Below are 18,734 nucleotides of genomic sequence, written 5' to 3'. Positions count from 1 at the left end.
TACTCAGATAAGCTGAGCATATGAAGCAAGAGAAAAGAACCACCTCCCGTCCCCTCATAAAAAAGGACAAATTACAGGATAAGAGACCTATAAACCCGCGCAATCCTAGACGATAGGCCGCACCGTAACCTGGTAGAACAGGTGAAGCACTCGCAATAGGATATCTGTGTAAGGCTTAGGGAGGGCGTCATAGCGCGATGAGTCTTGAAGTCACGTCTGATGTTCACAGAACGAGCTTTTAGTCGAGCTTGAATTCGTCAACGCTGGGAATGTCGTCGGCCGATGCACCAGTCTTGATAAGCGAGACAAGCTCGTCGGTGGCCTGGCCAGCCTCGGCAATGGCGGTGTAGTTGTACTGGGTGCCGTCGGCGAGGTACAGGACGTCCGGCTGGGCGCAGCCTTCAGTCTCCTCGCCATCGCGGGCCTCCAGTGTCGCACCGCGGATCATCTTCTTGTTGTTAAAGCCGTAGCCGATCCCGCCATAGGGGCCGTTGCTCAGGCAAATGTAGTCGCGGCCACCGCTGTCCTGCTGCGAGCGGATGGAGCCGCAGTTGGGACCGGCGTGGCCACGGCACTGGAGATTCCAGTTGGCCGGAATGGCCCTGAACGAGGCACTGGCGAAGTAGGTACCCGAGTTGACGCTGCAACAAGTGTTGGGATTCCATCCCCGGCAGATGAATCCGCCGCCGCTGGTGCTACAGCCGCCCGCAAACTCGAGGTGCAGGTCGACGGCCGAGGCGGCGGTTGCGAAGAGGCCTGACACAAGGCTGACAATGGCGAAGAACTTCATTTTGCTTGGCAAAGATGGAGAAATGGATCTCTAAAGTGAAGCTGTGCAAATTGCTTGATGCGGGATTGGGTTTTCTGCTGGGAGGCCGAAGATATTGAGGTGGATGGAGATGGAGTCAAGAATTTCCACAGACAGAGACAGGAGCGAGCCTTTTATACATTTCTGGGAAACTACCATCACAGAGTCTTGGACATCTGGTAGTCGCATCTCGTCCGCTCGCCCGTCTCGTCTGCTGCTACTATCCTCTGCTGGCTTCTCGTGTAAGTCATTGTTTCCGAAGCTTCAGGGGTTGAAAGCGAGGGTGGATGTGTGTACCAGTTTCCGTTGAATATGTAAAATGATGCATAATGTTACAATACCATAAGCACGATGTTGCAATACCATAAGCATGACCTTACAATGCGTTCCTTGGCTAAGGTCGCTGAGGCCGATTGCATTGGTCATCTCTCGGTGTAAGTTGACAACATAAAGCTATCGTGGGCGCGGCTCTTGGCGCAGGATTATACTGCAGCTGACGCCTCGGACTCAGGCACCTCGGACTTAGGCACTCAGACCACACCACCCTCTCAGTTGAGAACAGCTTATGCCTTCCTCGGATCGCTTAGGCTGCTTACATTCGAAGTCATTATCCCATGGAGTGCCAATTGACTACAGTACATCTTCGTGAGGGGTAGCAGCAACTCAGGGGTCAATCAAGGCTTTTTTGACCAACCAAAAAGCCTAGTTCATCAGTAGCACCTAGGTGTATCTAGCCTAGCGCTGGATAGGGTTACTTGGAGAGAGGGGGGACTTTGGATTCTCTTTCATACTATTCCCAGTAATAGAGAGATTCATAATTTATTTGAATATTTACTTTTTACTACCTATAATAATAACTACTGGTTCGTCTTTAGCGAACAAACTTCCCAACCTTTCCTCACAAGCAGGGGTCTCGAAAAGACTGCCGAAGATACTTAATAGCATAATCAAATGTTCCTAACTCAAACACCCAAGTATTCAAAATCTAGAGCTGAAAAGCGAGTGGCGGTCGAGGATCTCTACACTCTATGTGTAACCTTGACTTTGCAGGTTTCTCCAAGCGGAGTCAGATGGCATTTAGGCAGCTGAGCGTGCGGCGCAGACGCTCGTCCTCCAGTCGACTCAAAGACCCATTTGCAGGGGTTCTCGCAGCGGCTCGCTTACGCCCGTTTACCCGTTGCCCGAAACCCGCCTTTAGGTAGGGGATCGGCCACACCACTTTGTCCTACAAACCGGGCGCGCCCGGCGTTCGTAGCTAGATTAATCAAGCCACTTCACGCACTTTCCAATTGCGGCAAGCTTCTGACCAGGGGGGTTGGCCTCAGAACCCTTTGGCCAGCTGCGATTCATAATGATTGCATAAATCTACTCGTTGGGATAGAGACCGAGAGTCTGTTGATGGAACAGGCGTTGGCTCACCACACTCAAGTCTAATTCTTCCTCTACCTCGAAATTGGAAAAAAGCTTGTTAAGGCGTGATTGATCTAGCTATCCCAGTTGTCACACGTCCTGTGCTATACTTGAAGGAATAAAATCAACCTGCTCCCAGTTTAGTAAGAAAAGATTGAAGTGGCGAGTTATGGTCTGAGTGAACAACATGTTCTCTCCGGTTACTGCAAGTTCCATTGGTGGAATGCGGTGGATGTTGTAGTCCCATATGCTTGGCCCGAATGAGTGAGAAATTATCGTCCTCAATACTCCTGGGTCCAGACCTCGTTGGAGCTTCCTCTGCAACAGCCTCTTCAATTACAACGAGCGTCCATACTTACGCCCTCTCTCCGTGCGTGGTTGAGCCGTTGTGCGGAGTCTTTCGTATGGAAAGCATTAGGAAGGATACAGTAATGTTTGGCAGTACCACACCGGAGAAAAGTAGTAAATCGTGTGTGTCATACCGTCATGTGATTGCGGGCCACGGGTTGAAGGCAACGAGTGCCGGAAGCGCGAAGTGCCGATAGTGTTCCGGTCGGGCCGCACATCAGCTTCTAAGCGTGAAGCTAAACCCCTATGTCACACCAAACTGCGATGACATGCTGAACCTCGCTTTCGGATTCTGATAGCCAATCCTGATACAACCAACCGGTTTATTCAAATCGAAGAACATCTTGCTCGCCCACTCATTTGACTTGCCCACAATTATTCTCGCCACATCGCCTTTCGGTGTTTTCGTTGTTTGTACTGACTCTCAATTTGCCGGGCCATCCGTTGCCTTCGTCTGCAATGAATCCACATACTCAAGTAGTTATAAAAGCTCGCCAGAGTACCCCAGAATCCATATGAAGAAGGACAGAAGAAGCATTCACGTGCGACTATCCTGGTAAAAAGAAAAAAAAAACCACATAATGACCAACATCTTGTTTCAATCATGGCTTTGAACAACCAAGCTATCACCCTAGAGGAGCATGTCATTTTCCCTTCGTTCGGCGATAACTACCCATTTTACAAGAACATATGGGAGATCTATCCCGATCAACAGGCAAGAGCATGGGACCTTGGCCCTCTACGTCTTTCCGGTATGAAAGCCGGCGGGATTGCTTTCCAAATTCTATCTCACCTCCCCGGAGTAGCCACGAGCCGGCCAGATTTGTACCGACGCGCGAATGATGAGATGGCAAAGGCCATTCGCCAGACTCCTGATCGTTTCGCCGGCTTTGCTGCCCTCCCGATGGGCTTTCCCGACGATGCTGTCACGGAACTCCGACGTGCCGTCAATGATTTGGGGTTTGTGGGCGCGATGGTCGACAATCACCTGGAAGACATGACGCACTATGACGATAGTCGTTTCTGGCCCATTTTCGGAGCCGCGGAAGAGCTGGGCGTCCCAATCTACCTTCATCCTTCACCTCCAACTCCCGAATTGTTCAAATCGCGTTATCGCGGTAATTACTCCACCATGTCGGAAATAGGTCTCGGCACGGCCTCATGGGGCTGGCATGAAGACGTGGGCTTGCATATTCTGAAGCTCTACCTTGCTGGGGTGTTTGAAAGATTTCCCAAGTTGAATATCATCATCGGCCATATGGGAGAGCTTTTGCCCATGATGCTTTCCCGTGTTAAGAGTATGCCAGCCTTTCAAGCCATGGCTGAGAAGGGATCAAAGTCTATCAAGGATGTCTGGCATGACAACATATGGGTCACGACAAGCGGCATTTTCTGTATTGACACTTTCAAAATGCTAAGACAAGTGACGAGGATCAAACATATACTGTTCAGTGTCGACTATCCGTTCGAGTCCAGCAGCAGTGGAAGAACTTTTCTGACCGAACTTCTCACAACGAACACTCTGACAGAGGAAGAGATAGACATGATATCAAGGAAGAATGCCATACACCTCTTGGGTCTATGGGAGTCAGCGGGTATTGATCAGCAGGACGAGACGTATTAGAGTATCCCACCACCTGATACTATCTATACAGATTCACTGCGCATCACTAGTCTGGCTTACTGCTCCTCATCATTTTCATTCTGAACGTATATGAACTGGTACTTTCATAGAGAAATTGAATTTATTGCAGCTAGTATTAAACTCCCACCGCAATAGCGGGAACATAAGACTCTAAACCAGAACGCATCTCCTGCTCAGTAACGTCCGCGTCTTTCACGTCGGACTTAGTCAGATCGGCTCCATGGACCTCAGCCTGCCCCACGATATGCTGACACTGAGCTTCGGCGTCCACCACGTGAGCTAAGACACCCTTTGGCAAGGGATCAGCCTTACCCAGATAGAAGCTGAGGTCCGATGATCTCTGTGCAATGGTGGTCATTGTCTTTGAGTACTCCCTTTCATCAATGCCTATGGGGTCCAACTCGGGTTTCTCGATCCAGGAGAATCCATTGCCCCAGTATGCATAGCGGTTCCCATCAAAGCGCCATTCGTAATCCTCCCAGCGGTCTTCGGCAAGTGACTGCATGTAGTGGAGTGAGCTACCGCACCACAGCGCGCTCACCTTTCCGTTGACATCTTTCTTAACTGTGTGGGGCCAATTAGCTCAACGCTCTCATTAGCTCTGCCCTCACCGGATGAACTCACACCAACTCCGACACGTTCCTGTCCAGACTGCCTGACGCATGAACTCTTGTGTGTGGTTGTCAAAGTCTGTTTGAGCCTCGATGCGTACGTCAAAAGACTTGATGCGTTGTCGGATCATCTTGGTGAGAATGCGAACGAAGTAGTCGCCCGTAGCTTCGATTGGGCCTGGTCCCAACAAGTCAACGCCAGCCAGGTCCGAACATGTGAAGGTTTTGTACTCACCCATGAGACTGCCATTGGATATGGGCGTATTGGGACCCAGGAATATCATGTAGTTGGGAAATCCAGAAACGCCCGTCCCGCAGTAAGAAGTGGGACTCTCAGACCAGACCTCCTGCAAGTTCTTGCCATCTCTACCGATGATCGGGAAGCGCGGTCTGAAGGTTGTGTTGAAGCCGGTGGCTGCAATGAGAACATCCACAGGATACTCAACTCCACCGGCGACTATGCCAGTAGCAGTGATCTTCTCAATACTCTCGAAGACGGGTTCAACGTTTGGCTCTTGGAGTGTCAGAAGGTACTGCTCTCCAGGATTAATCCGTCGACAGCCCGCCTCGAACTTGGGAATCAGCCGCTCTTGGAGAGCCACATCGCGGATCAGAGATCTCATGCGGCTTTCAAATCGTTCCCGGAGGTCTCTCTGCTGCGGGCTAGCTTTGAAGAAGGCGTCGAACATGCCATTGAACTGCGCCTCCAACCGCTTCCGATCTTCAAGGTATTCGGCATCGTTTTCTCGGAATCTGGTCTTCTCCCCATCGTCATAAGAGTAGCTTGGCCGGTCAGCCTCCGGTAGAGCGACAGGAGGTGAAATCCAGGACGGTGTGCGGATGAAGGCGGTGACCTTCGTCGCCGTCGGCTGTATCTGAGGTAATAGCTGAACGGCACTGGCCCCAGCACCGACGACGCCAATCCTTTTACCCCTGAGATCCACTGATGAGTCCCAATCGGCGGTGTGAAGAATGGGGCCAGCGAAGGTGTTGATGCCGGTGATGTTTGGCATTTGAAGATTGTTGAGGATACCACCGGCGTTGAATAGGACCTCCGCCTCATAGGTGGAACCATTCTCGACTCTGACAGTCCATGTGCTAGTGTCCTCGGACCATTGGGCGTTGGTGACTTTGGTGTTGAACTTGATGAACCTTTTCAGGTCAAAATGCGTAGCAACACCGTCAAGGTAAGCTTTGATCTCTTGGGACGATGCGTAGCTAGACAAACGTTTCTCAGCATGAAGACTTCGTTTCACTGGTGGGGCATATTCATACAATTTTGACCAGTCGGGGTTGGGTGCGAAGCTGTACTGATAGCAGTGGCTAGGAACATCACACGCGCATCCTGGTTGATGATGAGTAAGATCAAGAACAGTACTGCTTAAAATACGACTTACCGGGATATCTATTTTCGAACCAAGTTCCCCCGAGTTCTGGGGACTTTTCGAGTATTTGGAAATCAACGTATTCTCCAAGGTAATTTCGCAACTTGTAGGCTAGTATCCCCTGGCGTTAGTAAAAGAGAAGAACTTTGATAAATATTGTATTACCCATCAAAATCCCTGATACTCTACGTAGATGGTGTCAGTTACAACGTGACGTGACCCCAGCATTATTAGCAGAACTTACCCCGCGCCAATGATCACGGCACGTATGCGCCGATACGGGACTTTCCTGCGCTCTTGCGGCAGGCCATGAGATGTGCCTCCATGTTGGGTGTTACTGTTCATGATGTCTAGGTGTTTGGCTTCCGTGGGGATTTGAGTGCGGCTGAGAAGGTTACGTTCTTCTCTGCTTTTCTGATGAGGCTTTGAATTTGGTCTGCTCTCTATGGTCATCGGATTGAGAACGACGACTTGGCTCGGTGTTCATCGTCTATCTCTCACGTGCATGGCATTCTCAACTTTGTTCTCTTATCTTACTCTTGATTGCAGCCCTCCGAGTGGACAGGACTTATCTCCCGTAAGTGGGGACGGGGCGGCGTAGGCCGGAGGCGGACCGGGTGGATCCCGGCCGTGCGATAAGCCCTGGCCAACAGGACCTCTTCGCGGCATCGCCGACATCGATACTTTGAGGCCAGCGGCGCAGAGCAGCGTCAACAAGTCTCGGTCTGCTCAAACGATAAGCCAGTCCTTGTTGGAAAAAACTAAGTTGCTCTCGACGGTGCCATGCACCCGGCATACCAATAGGGTGGTCAAGTATTTCTAATATGCTTTTTTGAAGTCAGATACTTCTAGTCTAGAGTCAAGCGGTCGTCATGAACCGCGGAATCTATATGCATGCTAAGTCGACGTTACAACCTAGACTGCTCTACGGGTGTCAACTTTCGCAAAGGCGGGCCGCCGCGACTACCATCTCCCAGCTTCAACTCATCCTGACCTTCGGACGCGCGCAACCTCCACTTGTGTCGAAGCTCTCGTGGTGCCTTCTCCTCAAAGCAGTCCGAAATGTACTTGCCCAAAACAGGCAAAAACTTGAAAGCGCTGAGCGTGACACGCGGTTAGCTATTGTCACCAATGGTATTATGTGGGATCACTTACTGTCCTGCTCCTCCAGTAGCGAAGAAGACTCCCTCAATAGACGGGTGATAATCCATGATGAAATCTCCCTCAGGAGTGTCGGAGTACCAGCACAAGCGCCGGTTGACCCAAGGCCGCGACGCAAACTCGGGCAACAGCTGCTTTACACCTTCCCTCAGACCTTCATCCGCGTCATCGGGGAGATATCCCGTCGCCGCATTACTGCCATCTCTCTTCGGCGTAGAGATGACCCTCTGAGAACCATCATCGCCAACAGAAACCTCAGTAGCATACCCGTACCCATGACGGGCGAGCTTCAGGATGGGGTTCTTCCCCTTCGTAGGCGGGAAGATGAAGACGCCCGACTCAAAGTTGATCATGACGGGCATATCCTTCAACCTCTCAGCCTCTTCCTCCGTAAGCTGGATGAACCCAACAGGCTGTCCAGACGCAGAGCTGGCGTGAGAAATGGGAATGATGCGATTCGTCCACGCTCCCGTCGCCAAGATAACCTTCTCCCCGAGAACCGGCGGGCCCTCAAGAACATTCACCCCAACAACTCTCCCCACCTCAAACTTGAGCGACTTCACTGTCCCCCGTGCTCCCGCGACGAACTGCACTCCAAGCTGGCTACACTCCCCCGCCAACTGCGCAATAGCACCCTTCGCATCAGCCCACCCGCCGCGACGGTTAATACACGCCTGCAGCCCCTCAAAGTCCGCCTTCGCACTCGGATAGTCCTTCAGCACGTCGTTCGCGTCCGCGTAGTTAGTCAGCTCCACGCCGCTCTTCGCCGCGACCTCGCGCGACGCGTTCAGCCACCCGTTGCCCTTGCGGTCCGCGAGCATCACGAACCCGGACTCGTGGTAGTGATCCGAGTACTGCGCGTTCCAGCCCGCGTACGCCTCGCGCGCCATCTGGGAGTAGACGGGGTCGGCGTAGTCGACGCGGATGATGCGCGAGATGTCGACGCTGCTGCCGTCGGGGACGGGGGGCAGGAAGCGGTCGAGGACGGTGATGTGGAGGTAGCCGCGCTTTCGCAGCTCGAGGGCCGTGGAGAGGCCGAAGACGCCGGCGCCGACGATGACGATGGGCGCGTCTTTGGGGGTTCGTTTGGACGGCATTTTGGCTGGGCGTTGGCAGTCGTCTGGCGGCTCAATGAGGTGATGGAAGGTGAGAGACGACGATGTAATGTTGGCTTGAGGGAGAGAAGCGCAGAGACAACCACGCGTCGCTAATATCGACCCAGTTGAGGTCCGTGAGTGGGCGGTGAACGTCACACATCAGCCGTTTTTGCACCGTCGTGGAAATCGCGAGAATTCCAAGATTGACATGTCCACCGACTTCGGGGTCGTGTTACTGCATTGTCCAATCGGTTTCTCTTCGATATCGAGGGCGGACTGTTGCTGGCGTCAAAGTGGGCACGGAACACGGTCCGTACCCACTTACGGGGACCTGCGGACGGGCCACCCCTCCCGGCAGGGATCCGGCATGCATGCCGAGACCACTTCAAGCTTCTTATCTCGAGGCCTGTTAGCTTGCAGGACTGGTATATAGCGAGATTCGCAAGAAGATGTCGTTTGGAATAGTTTGCTAGCTTGGCCCATAGAAACATACCCTGATCTCATCGCGTAACCGGCTCCATTGATTGCTCAATCCTTGCTCTCTTCGTGAACATTCGTCTTAGTCTTTGGTAGCAACGAACAACACCAAGATGAACTGGCTCGGTCTAGGAAAGTCCACCGACACCCCCTCCTCAACTCCTTCAGAACCCCAGTCCGTCCGAGCCCTCCCCGCATCATGGTACCGCTCGCCGGGCATGTACGAGCTAGAGCGCCGCGCCATCTTCTCGAAGCGGTGGCTGCTCGTCTCGCACAAGGCGCGCTTTGTCGAGGCCGGTGACTTTGTGCAAATCACGGAGGCGGGGTTCAACTTCTTCCTCGTCAAGGACCGTAAGGGCGAGATCCGCGGACATCACAACGTCTGCCGGCACCGTGCGTATCCGCTTGTGGAGACGGACAGCGGGCACATGAGCGTGCTTGCTTGCAAGTATCATGGTATGTGCGGCCTGTTGAACACGGGGTCTGATGAATGTGCTAATACGAGGCGCTTCTAAGCTTGGTCGTACGGGTTCGACGGCAAGTTGGCCAAGGCGCCAAAGTACCAGGAGCTCCCGTCCTTCGATAAGACGCAGAACAGTCTGTTCAAGGTCCACGTCCACGTAGACCAGCTGGGCTTCGTCTGGGTTAACCTGGATGCGTCGGAGAAGCCTGGTGTCTCGTGGGAAGAGTTCTTTGCGCAGGTTGACGAACAGCCGCGGCTGCAGAACTTCAAGATGGATGATTACGTGTTTGATCATGCTTGGGAGATGCTTGGTGATTACAACTGGAAGACTTTGGCCGACAATTACAACGAGGTATGTGCGTCTATGCATAACGACGCCAATGACGAGTCTGACAAGAACAATGCAGTGTTACCACTGTCCAACAGGGCACCCTGCCGTTGCCAGCACCACAGACCTGACCAAGTACTGGGTCGAGACGAGGGGCAACTGGATCCAGCACTGGAACGTGGACAAGCCGGATGTCCAGGGCTTAGGCATCTACAGTACATTCTACTACCCGAACGCGTCCATGACTGTCACGTAAGCTCGTACATCCCCAATCACTGACACTCAAACACTAACACCATCACCTTCGTACACCAGACCAGATTTCATGTACATCATGCGCTGCGTCCCCGTCTCCGCCACCCAGACGAAGATGGAGTACGAGGTGTACCGCAACAAGAACTCAACGGAAGAAGAGTTTACCAGCATCTCCGAGTTCTTCAAGCAGGTTCTCCGCGAGGACAAGGACCTCTGCAACGGCGCGCAGAGGAACCTGAACGCGGGCATCTTTGTGAACGGGGAGCTTCACCCGCGGGTGGAGAAGGGGCCGCTGTTCTTCCAGCAAATTACCCGAGATCTCGTGGTTAGTCATAGGCAAAAGGAGGTGAATGACGGCGGTGAGATCTGGCCCGCTACGCCTCGGCACGAGGTCTCGAAGAAGACGGACGAGGATGTGTCTTTTTGCAAGGGGCTTGATTGTATTGCTAGTCCTGAGCGGATGGAAGGGTTGGCTTGGTGATTGAACACATGCGGCACATTATCTTCTGAACTTCGAGATTGTGAATAACCTGCGTATACCAAGAATGAATTTGCATAGCTATGTCCCTAGATTCAACCAATCGTCAATCGCCCGTCCGTAGTCGTTCCCATCAAAGAACCTATTCGCCTGGTCTCCAAACGGCCCAACCCCTTCGAAGAAGATATCCTCAAACGACGGCCCGCCCGTCAAGTCACCCACCTGCGCATCGAGGCCCGCATTCTGCGGCAGATCCACAGGCGGCGGATCTTCGTTGGGCGGCCAGACTGCCGCCTCGTTCGGCATGGCCTTGTGCCCTGATATGCCCGCCGACCCCACGAGGTCGAACTCGGCAGCCCGGTGCTCGGCGGACAGCTCTGCAACGTCAGCCTTGAGCGTCGGCCCGAACATGGACTGGTCCCAGCCGGCGTCGGGGCGGACTGCCTTGTCGTAGATGAGCAGGTCCCATAGAAGTTGACTGTTGATTGAGAAAGACCGGCTCTGAGAGGATCCATCTTGCTGAGCGGGCGACGGTCTCAAGACGATGCTGTCCTGGAGCCTCCTCAGATTATTCGCCTACTCCGCGTCAGCTTGCACATCTCACAGCATCAGCTCACTCACCATGTTGGCAACACAAGGCCATACAGCCCCCATCCTCCTCAAAAATCTCATACACTTCTCAAACCCCGTCTGCGCCTTCCCCCTCAGCAGGTCATCCTGCACAAAGCTATGCTGCAGATGGATCGTCGCCACAATAACCACACAATGTGCCAGCACAGGATCCGACACCTGCACGCCCTTCTTCTCCAGCACATCCACAAAGTAAATCACCCACCCGGCGTTGCGGTTGATCGCCTCGAAGGACTGCTGCATGAAGTACACGGGGATCGTCTGCCGGAAGCTGCGCAGGCGCATGGACAGCAGGAAGGGGTGGTTGAGCAGGCACGGGATCGTCTCGTGCACGAACTGGATGAAGAGGAAGGGCATCCACCAGTGGCGCTGCGCCTGGATCGCCTCCGGGGCGTAGTCGCCGATGCGGTTGCACGCGAAGCGGTACTTGGCCGACGCGCGGCAGTCGATGTCGTGGTGGGACTGCATGACGGTGGAGTAGTCGGAGCGCGAGTCCCACGGTGGCGGGGCGTCGGGGGACACGCGCGAGGCGGCGTAGGCGCGGGCGAGGCGCCAGGTGACGCTGAAGTGGGCGGCGAGGGTGGAGATGTTGTTGTCTGGGGCGGCGTCGTCGAGGTGGGAGAGGGAGGGGGAGGTGCAGGGGGCCAGGCTGAGGGTGTAGCTTGTGTTGTGGAGGGAGGCGGTGGCGGGGACGATGCAGCCTTGCAGGTTCTGGAGGGCGGCGATGCCACGGAGGCAGAGGTTGAGTTCGTGGGCGGTGCGCTGGTTGTGGGAGGGCGGGATGGAGTGGGAGAGGTGGGTTGCGATGCTTAGGTTGAGGCCTGATTGTGTGACGTTGCCGGCTGCGAAGGTGTTAGTACGGAGATGTGGATGGAAGGATGGCGGGGTTGAGTACTCGCGAAGTCGAACATGCTGAGTATACATAGTGATTGTAAGGTTGAGAGCTCAACCCGTCCTTCCGTGACGCGCTCCATTACCATGCGCCTCGCGGACCTTGCCTTGGTGTTTAGCTGCTGTTCGGCATCTGCAGTCAGTGACCCTGGAGGAAACCTAAGCACCAATGCCTGTAATGAGAGGACCAGCTCCGGACCTCGAGTCGCAAGTGAAGTCAAGAAGCTCTCTTCGTGGAAGAGCGTGATGGGTTGGCTGTGACACCATGTTAGGTATAGGCGGCCAATCTCATTGAGATGGGTTTCTGTCACAACAGATATGCTGCTGTTCGGGGCAGGTCAGCGGAGCATTCTTGTCGCTACGAATCATGAGCCGAAAATACCTGGGACTCTCATTTTGTGCAGGACGGCTTTCATGCCTGGTAACGGCGACTTCCATCACTGTACTAGGCTTTGGTGATGGTATGGGATTTGAGGATGATGGACGCCGAGGTTGAGGGTCAGGACTGCGAGTGAGTCAATACCGGATAGGAGGTGGAACGAGACCAAAGTATCTGACCTAAGATGTTGAATCAATCGATCCATCTTGTCTTCGAGGCTGTTCATTCGATGTTCCTGTGACATTTAAAATCAGCTTCCCTTCTTTATTTCCGCCAAGCCAACCCTGGTGGTGTGCATACCATCTCTCTGTTGTGCTTCGTTTGATGCGTGTCGACAACTTCGGCGGACGAATTGTACACGCATTGCTGGCCAAGTCTCTCACAATACGAGCATATTGGCCTTTCCCCAGGACATTTCGACTTCTTTTTGCTAGTGCTCTATCGTCAGATCCGCGGCTATGAGGTGCGGGGAGAGTGGCGGGTTGTCCGCACCGGCACGGCTCGCAGGCCTGACGCGCCCGCTTAGCATAGCGAGCTTCGTCCATGGCAGTCGTTGAATGTGATGATTGAGGATGTATCTGTATCAAATTAGATCTAACACTAAAACACACATGCAGCTGACTCACACAGGCTGCAAGCTATGGCTCTTGATTGATGCTGAGGGCGACTGTCATTGTGCCTCACGGCTCAGGCGGGCCAACGGGCATATAATGGCTCTTAGTGCAAGACACCGGATCAAGTATGCTTTCTCTTAATCAGATAAGTCGTTTTGTGTCTTATCAGTACAGCAACTTTCGCGGCCCTCCTGTTGGAGGTTGGGAAGGATGTCAGTGTCTGGGGTTGGCTTGGGTCGGTGTCCCCGCAGTTTGCTGAAAAGATAAACGGCGGCCCGGGTGACGCATCCGCGCCGTGGGGAAGACCCATCACTGGAGATAAGGCCTGGGCATTGGAGACTCCCTTTCATTCTCACTAGGTATTTTGCGACTACTCACCAACGGCCGCACAGAATAAACAAGGTTAACGAAGTTAACGTGTAGTAAGTCGAGCTTGAGAAATAATGGTGAGAATGGGTCCTAAAATCAAGGCGAGACCAGTGGGCCTCCCAGGTGCCAGCTGTCAGCCACTGAGTACCACTACCAGAGCTGCCTCGCGTGGCTTCGAACCTTCCACTGTGTTTGGCCTCATCAACGACGCTTCTCAACTCTGAATGGATATCTTGACGCCACCGCAGCAGGCATCCGTTTTGTCTTTATAACCTATTGCTCTGTCACAGAATATCAACAAGAACCCAAGGGGCCGTGGCTCAACGGTAAAGCGCTCCCCCTCCAGAGTCTCAGTCCCCGGACACACTGAAGGTAAGTATCAAGAGACCCTGCCGGGGGAGAGATGGCGTGTTCGATTCACCCCGGCTCTATCACTTTTGTCACCATTAGTCGATGATGTGCTTCCGGCGCCGGGCCGAGGCCCACTCGGCACCCGCTCGGACGGGCCGCTCCGACTCGATCGGGGACTGATACTACCTGGTGTCTCCATTCGCAGGATTGAGGACACCGGGGCCCGTCGAAAGGTAGCTCCGGTTATTCAGTTGATCATAGCCAAGGTGCGGACTTCCGCTGGGCTGAGTGAGCGCTTCCAATTCTCTCGTATCCTATGATAAGTCAGCTCACAGACTCCTGGAACATGAAGCTTTCAAAAATACTTACCTCAATATGGTTCATCTAATCTTTAATCCATCCCAAACACAGCAACAATAATTGAGCTTTCTCACCCAAGAATTGAAAATGACATCATGCGCGTTGGACCCCTTTCACCTCACCTCGCATTTGGAGAACTGCAGCAAACGACTGAACTTGTTGCTCCGGCAGACGGAGGCGGACAGGGATGCCCCGCCGTCTCAGTCAGCTCTTCAGCGGTCGTCAGCCAATCAGCAGCCACTGAAAGGGCGCAGCTCACGCGAGAGACAGGCACCCCGCAGTCCCGAGATCGGCGCCCCTCCAAAATAATTCGGGCGGTGCGGGACACTTTCCTGTGCTGCCCTGCACACGAATGACTCCCTACCTACTAAAATTTCGGTGTGTCACGCAACGAGGAGCTCCATCCATCTCTCCACGATTCAAGCATCTTTACCGTCGAGACGCCTCCTCAGAGTCACTCAATTGACTTTCTGCACCTCCGCTGACGCCCGCGATACCCTTCGAATCCCCTCCAAACCCCTCGAACAGACACAATCACCACCATGGCCGCCTTCCCGCCCCCTCCGGTCAACACCATTGACTGGTCCAACGTCGGCTTCAAGGTCCGCGAAGGTGAATACCCCTCCTTACCGGTCCACCCCCCTCCTAGATGACCTCAGCTAACCTCTTCCCTCCCAGTCAACGGCCACATCGAGTCCACCTACTCCGTCTCGACCGGCCAATGGACCCCCCTCAAGTTCGTCGCGGACCCCTTCATGCGCATCCACGGCATGGCCCCGGCCCTCAACTACGGCCAGCAAGCCTACGAGGGCCTGAAGGCCTTCCGCGCGCCCGGTGACGCCACAATCAACGTCTTCCGCCCGGACAAGAACGCCCTGCGCCTCCAGCACTCCGCCGACGTCGTCTCCATGCCGCGCGTCCCCGAGGCCCTATTCCTCGACGCCGTCAAGGCCGCCGTCTCCCTCAACGCCGGCTACGTCCCGCCCCACGAGACCGGCGCCGCCATGTACATCCGGCCCCAGCTCTACGGCTCCTCCGCCCAGCTCGGCCTCAACCCGCCCGAGGAGTACATCTTCGCCGTCTTCGTGATCCCCACCGGCGTCTACCACGGCACCCACCCCGTCAACGCGCTCATCCTCGACGACTTTGACCGCGCCGCGCCGAACGGTACCGGACATGCCAAGGTCGGCGGCAACTACGCGCCCGTCCTGCGCTTCAGCGACCGCGCGCGCAATGAGGGCTACGGTATCACGCTGCACCTGGATAGCGTGAAGCACGAGGAGATTGACGAGTTCAGCACGAGCGGCTTCATTGGTGTCAAGAAGGACGGCGAGGATGTTACGCTTGTTGTGCCGGATTCCAAGTGCGTCATTGACAGTGTGACGAGCGACAGCATCCAGCACATTGCCCGCAGCTTCGGCTGGAAGGTTGAGAAGCGCGTCGTAAGTCTTTCCTTTTGCGACTTTATACATGCCCATCATAGGATCACTTGACTGACAATATCACGCAACACAGATCAAGTACAGCGAGCTCCCCACCTTCTCCGAAGTCATGGCCGCCGGCACCGCCGCGGCACTGGTGCCGATCCGCTCCATCACGCGCCGTGTGGACCCGTCCGCGGCGCAGGCCCTCGCGGGCAAGCAGCACGAGCGCGTCAGCAGCGCCAAGGCGGGCGAGGAGACGGTGACGTACATCCCCGCGAGCCAGGAGGACGCAGGCGAGACCTGTCTCAAGCTGCTGTCGACGCTCAAGGGCATCCAGCTGGGCAAGCTCAAGGACGAGTTCGGCTGGAACGTGGCCGTCAGCCAGGCGGACGGCACGGCGGTCGTGGGGGAGCAGAAGACCAACGGCTCGGCGACGACCGTTGACCAGATGGACTAAAGAAGTGTGTGTCTCTGGTTAGGTGAGAAGGGAGGGAGTTTGAGTCCGCTGCCTGGGGGCGTCGGCTGGACTGGCCCGGAACGGCATGGTCTGGGCTGCGTCGGCGCCGGGGTGGCTTGATTTAAGAGTAAAACAGTAAAAATGGGAAGACGCGCAGGAGAAGAAGGAGGGAAAAAGCAACGGTCTGGCAGAAAATCTTGTGCATTACCCGTGGTTGTGGGGGAGGCATGTCTGGCGTCTCGCCGGTTGTTTATATGGGGGGGATCAAATCTACCTAGCGCGAACACTCGAAAAAGCCATGAGTCTATGGCGGTCTGACAATTTGCAGTGAAGTTTTGTCGAGGGGAACGGAAACATAACTGGAGGCGGAAAAGTGGTGATGGTGGTAGGGTCCAACACAACAACAACAACAGCCCCTGAGAGGCGATGGTAAGCTGCGGCCAGAGCTCGAGATCTTCTGCGAGATTTTCTCCTTGCGAGATTAAGTCACAAGAGGGAAAAGAACCGTCCGCCGTCAAGATGGATCCCAGGAATCTGGTTCGACACGCGCCCTAATCAAACCTACCTACCACCAGCGTGGCATGACAGATGACGGACGGCGCTTGGTGACGGCACATGGCCTTGGTCAAGAGTGAGAGATGCACGAAATTGGTGCCAAAATATGGACTTGGGTCGGTCTGCTTGTTTACCTTGGACACTAGGAGAGAGGTGAGAGGTGAAGGGTATCCAGTGTGGCTATGCGCGTCCCGCGAAAAGCATGCCCGAAAAAGTCTTGGCAATCAAAAGTGAGCAATGTCTTGGCAGACCAATGGGAGCATCTTGGACGAAAAATCTCTCATACTGAAAAAAGGAGGGCTGGCTGGGGGGGAGAGGGCACAGAAAATGAAGCTCAAAGTTGCGTTTTCTTAGGGCAGATAGTCGAGATGAGCGGATTTGGTAGTGCAATGGATGCGGCGACCTTGGCTGCCGCTAGCAGAAGCTTAGCAGCGCTAAACAAACCAAACACACGCACCCGCAGTGGACGGGTCCCACTGAAGCCGGCAGTGGCCCACCGAACCCACTCCACTGTGTGAAGCTTCAGTGTCCGGGGATGGCAGGGGTGCTAGTCCCTTTGCATCGACTGACCTAGGAAAAGCTACGGGCGTCTGTGCATGACATTTTCTTGGCTTTTTTTTTCCCCCTTCGTCTCTGTCTGTGTCTGTTGCGATGGAATGTTTGGGCTGCCCCCCCATCCTCTCTTTCTCTCTGTCTTTCTGCCCACCGGCCATGACCGTTCCCTTTTTCGTCTCTTCTTTCTGACCATCCACTCTTTTCTCGACTGGGGTCTTCTTCTGTGCAGATCCCAGCCAGAGACGAAAACAGGGCCCTGCCGTCGATGAACGGGACACGGCAGAAAATCTGCAATGAGGCATTATGTTGCTGTGCGTTTCTGCTGTTACCAACGACACGAATATTACTCGGTCTTCACTTGAAGAGCCGATCAACAAGGGGCTCTACTTGTCGAGACCGCCCCTCTTCTGTCCCCTCATCTAAACGTCTCTCTATACCTTGTACGGCCCTGAAAGCTCCGCAGCCATTGCATCTCTCCGACGCCCGCAACTTGGCTCCTTTCTGACCCGCTGGTTGCTGCATGGGAGACGAACATGCGCGGGTTGTCTCGTACGCGCTGCAGTCTGCTGGCACGTGTAAGCGGCCTCCCACCACACAGTCATCAGACCGCCTGGACTCGCCTTCGCGCGGGAAAAAAAGACTAGAGCTCGAGACTAACGAAGCAGAGGTGAAAAGACAATAGAGACAACAACGACAAGAAGGACGGCCTTCCCGCCCATTGTCTTGCACAACATCTGTCATCATCGCAAAGGCCGTTCCGAGCCACTCGTTGATACATGCTTCACGTCTCCCTTGCAAACACGTCCCATCCCTCCGACTCGTGCCCACCATCTTTTCTTTTCTTTCCCTTTTTGCCCATGAAGAAGAAGCCTCATCCTCCCTCATCCCCGCTTCCATCCGTTACCTACCCCCCCTGGTCCGAGCTACCCCTGCAGGTTCCCAACTTCAGTCCATGACCAGCAGCCATCGGCACCGCAGCGGGCGCCCGTTTCCTCACACTTCGTACAGCTCTCTTGCATCGTCCGGCCTCTGGGCTACCCGGCATGCCTTATTAGACCACTCCGTGAGAGAGAGCAAATAACATGCCACACGCCATGGATGCGCGCTAAGCCGTTCCCTCCTCCCGAACAGCCTGCCTGTCCTGCCTTACCCCAAGAGCCAGACCCCCCCGTCCCAGCTCTGCGTCTCTCCTGCAGCTTGTGACAATCATGTTTCTGTCAACGAGAGCCTCTGATAAACCTTCCCTGCCAGCCATGCGCGGCGCCCCCGTCATCGTCCAAGATTAGCCCGCGCATGTTGCATGTGCAAGCCGCGCTACTGCGTAGACTCGAGGGCTTACCCGAACAACACGGGCCACCACCGATGGGCTGTTCCAGGGGAGAGGAAGAGAGGTGGGAGTGAACGAGACTACGAAGAGGGCTGGATCCTGGTCTCTTACCCTCAAATCTACGTGCAGAATGGGCAACTTTTCGGCACCAGGGCAAACTAAGAAAGAAGACCGTCCGCACGCCACGCGCCATGGATGCATCTGGTATCGAGCCTTTCCCGCCGCACTAGCCAGACCGCCTTTGGGTGGTGGCCCATCCCCAGTCCCCCGTCATCCATGGGAGAGTGAGAGAGTGAGACCCCGAAGATGGGCAAAGATGAACCAAGATCCCTCATGGGGTGTACCCCCACTGCTCC

General features: G+C 54.7%; 7 protein-coding genes across 7 annotated transcripts; 3 read left to right on the top strand and 4 right to left on the bottom strand.

The window, feature by feature from the left end:
• Positions 1-238: 238 nt before the first annotated feature.
• On the bottom strand, positions 239-790 carry CGGC5_v000137 (uncharacterized protein; the record flags this gene model as incomplete). Its single annotated transcript, XM_032023335.1, has 1 exon — positions 239-790. One exon carries the CDS (start codon positions 788-790, stop codon positions 239-241), a length of 552 nt encoding a protein of 183 aa, XP_031880024.1.
• Positions 791-3,170: 2,380 nt separating this feature from the next.
• orsB-1 (Decarboxylase orsB) lies at positions 3,171-4,190 on the top strand (the record flags this gene model as incomplete). Its single annotated transcript, XM_032023334.1, has 1 exon — positions 3,171-4,190. One exon carries the CDS (start codon positions 3,171-3,173, stop codon positions 4,188-4,190), a length of 1,020 nt encoding a protein of 339 aa, XP_031880023.1.
• A 136-nt stretch (positions 4,191-4,326) lies between these two features.
• moxY-4 (FAD-binding monooxygenase moxY) lies at positions 4,327-6,552 on the bottom strand (the record flags this gene model as incomplete). The annotated part of the gene is made up of 7 exons (XM_032023332.1): positions 4,327-4,775; positions 4,836-5,000; positions 5,058-6,040; positions 6,098-6,167; positions 6,220-6,318; positions 6,373-6,392; positions 6,452-6,552. The coding sequence occupies 7 exons, from the start codon at positions 6,550-6,552 to the stop codon at positions 4,327-4,329; spliced, it is 1,887 nt and encodes a 628-aa protein (XP_031879945.1).
• Positions 6,553-7,115: 563 nt separating this feature from the next.
• On the bottom strand, positions 7,116-8,465 carry fap1-6 (L-pipecolate oxidase; the record flags this gene model as incomplete). Its single annotated transcript, XM_032023331.1, has 2 exons — positions 7,116-7,305; positions 7,363-8,465. 2 exons carry the CDS (start codon positions 8,463-8,465, stop codon positions 7,116-7,118), a joined length of 1,293 nt encoding a protein of 430 aa, XP_031879946.1.
• A 590-nt stretch (positions 8,466-9,055) lies between these two features.
• yeaW-0 (Carnitine monooxygenase oxygenase subunit) lies at positions 9,056-10,469 on the top strand (the record flags this gene model as incomplete). Its single annotated transcript, XM_032023330.1, has 4 exons — positions 9,056-9,398; positions 9,459-9,757; positions 9,813-9,985; positions 10,049-10,469. The coding sequence occupies 4 exons, from the start codon at positions 9,056-9,058 to the stop codon at positions 10,467-10,469; spliced, it is 1,236 nt and encodes a 411-aa protein (XP_031879891.1).
• A 78-nt stretch (positions 10,470-10,547) lies between these two features.
• CGGC5_v000132 (putative transcriptional regulatory protein) lies at positions 10,548-13,551 on the bottom strand (the record flags this gene model as incomplete). Its single annotated transcript, XM_066150634.1, has 10 exons — positions 10,548-11,042; positions 11,088-11,938; positions 11,992-12,311; positions 12,370-12,492; positions 12,546-12,601; positions 12,667-12,796; positions 12,859-12,944; positions 12,993-12,997; positions 13,363-13,479; positions 13,530-13,551. 10 exons carry the CDS (start codon positions 13,549-13,551, stop codon positions 10,548-10,550), a joined length of 2,205 nt encoding a protein of 734 aa, XP_066009917.1.
• Positions 13,552-14,602: 1,051 nt separating this feature from the next.
• htyB (Transaminase htyB) lies at positions 14,603-15,941 on the top strand (the record flags this gene model as incomplete). Its single annotated transcript, XM_032023328.1, has 3 exons — positions 14,603-14,672; positions 14,739-15,502; positions 15,576-15,941. The coding sequence occupies 3 exons, from the start codon at positions 14,603-14,605 to the stop codon at positions 15,939-15,941; spliced, it is 1,200 nt and encodes a 399-aa protein (XP_031879997.1).
• Positions 15,942-18,734: the final 2,793 nt, after the last annotated feature.

Source organism: Colletotrichum fructicola, assembly GCF_000319635.2.
Source record: "Colletotrichum fructicola Nara gc5 chromosome Unknown KSG_Nara_v1_contig01, whole genome shotgun sequence".
NCBI classification, from domain to species: Eukaryota; Fungi; Ascomycota; class Sordariomycetes; order Glomerellales; family Glomerellaceae; genus Colletotrichum; species Colletotrichum fructicola.
This window is presented reverse-complemented; position numbering and strand designations above follow the sequence as displayed.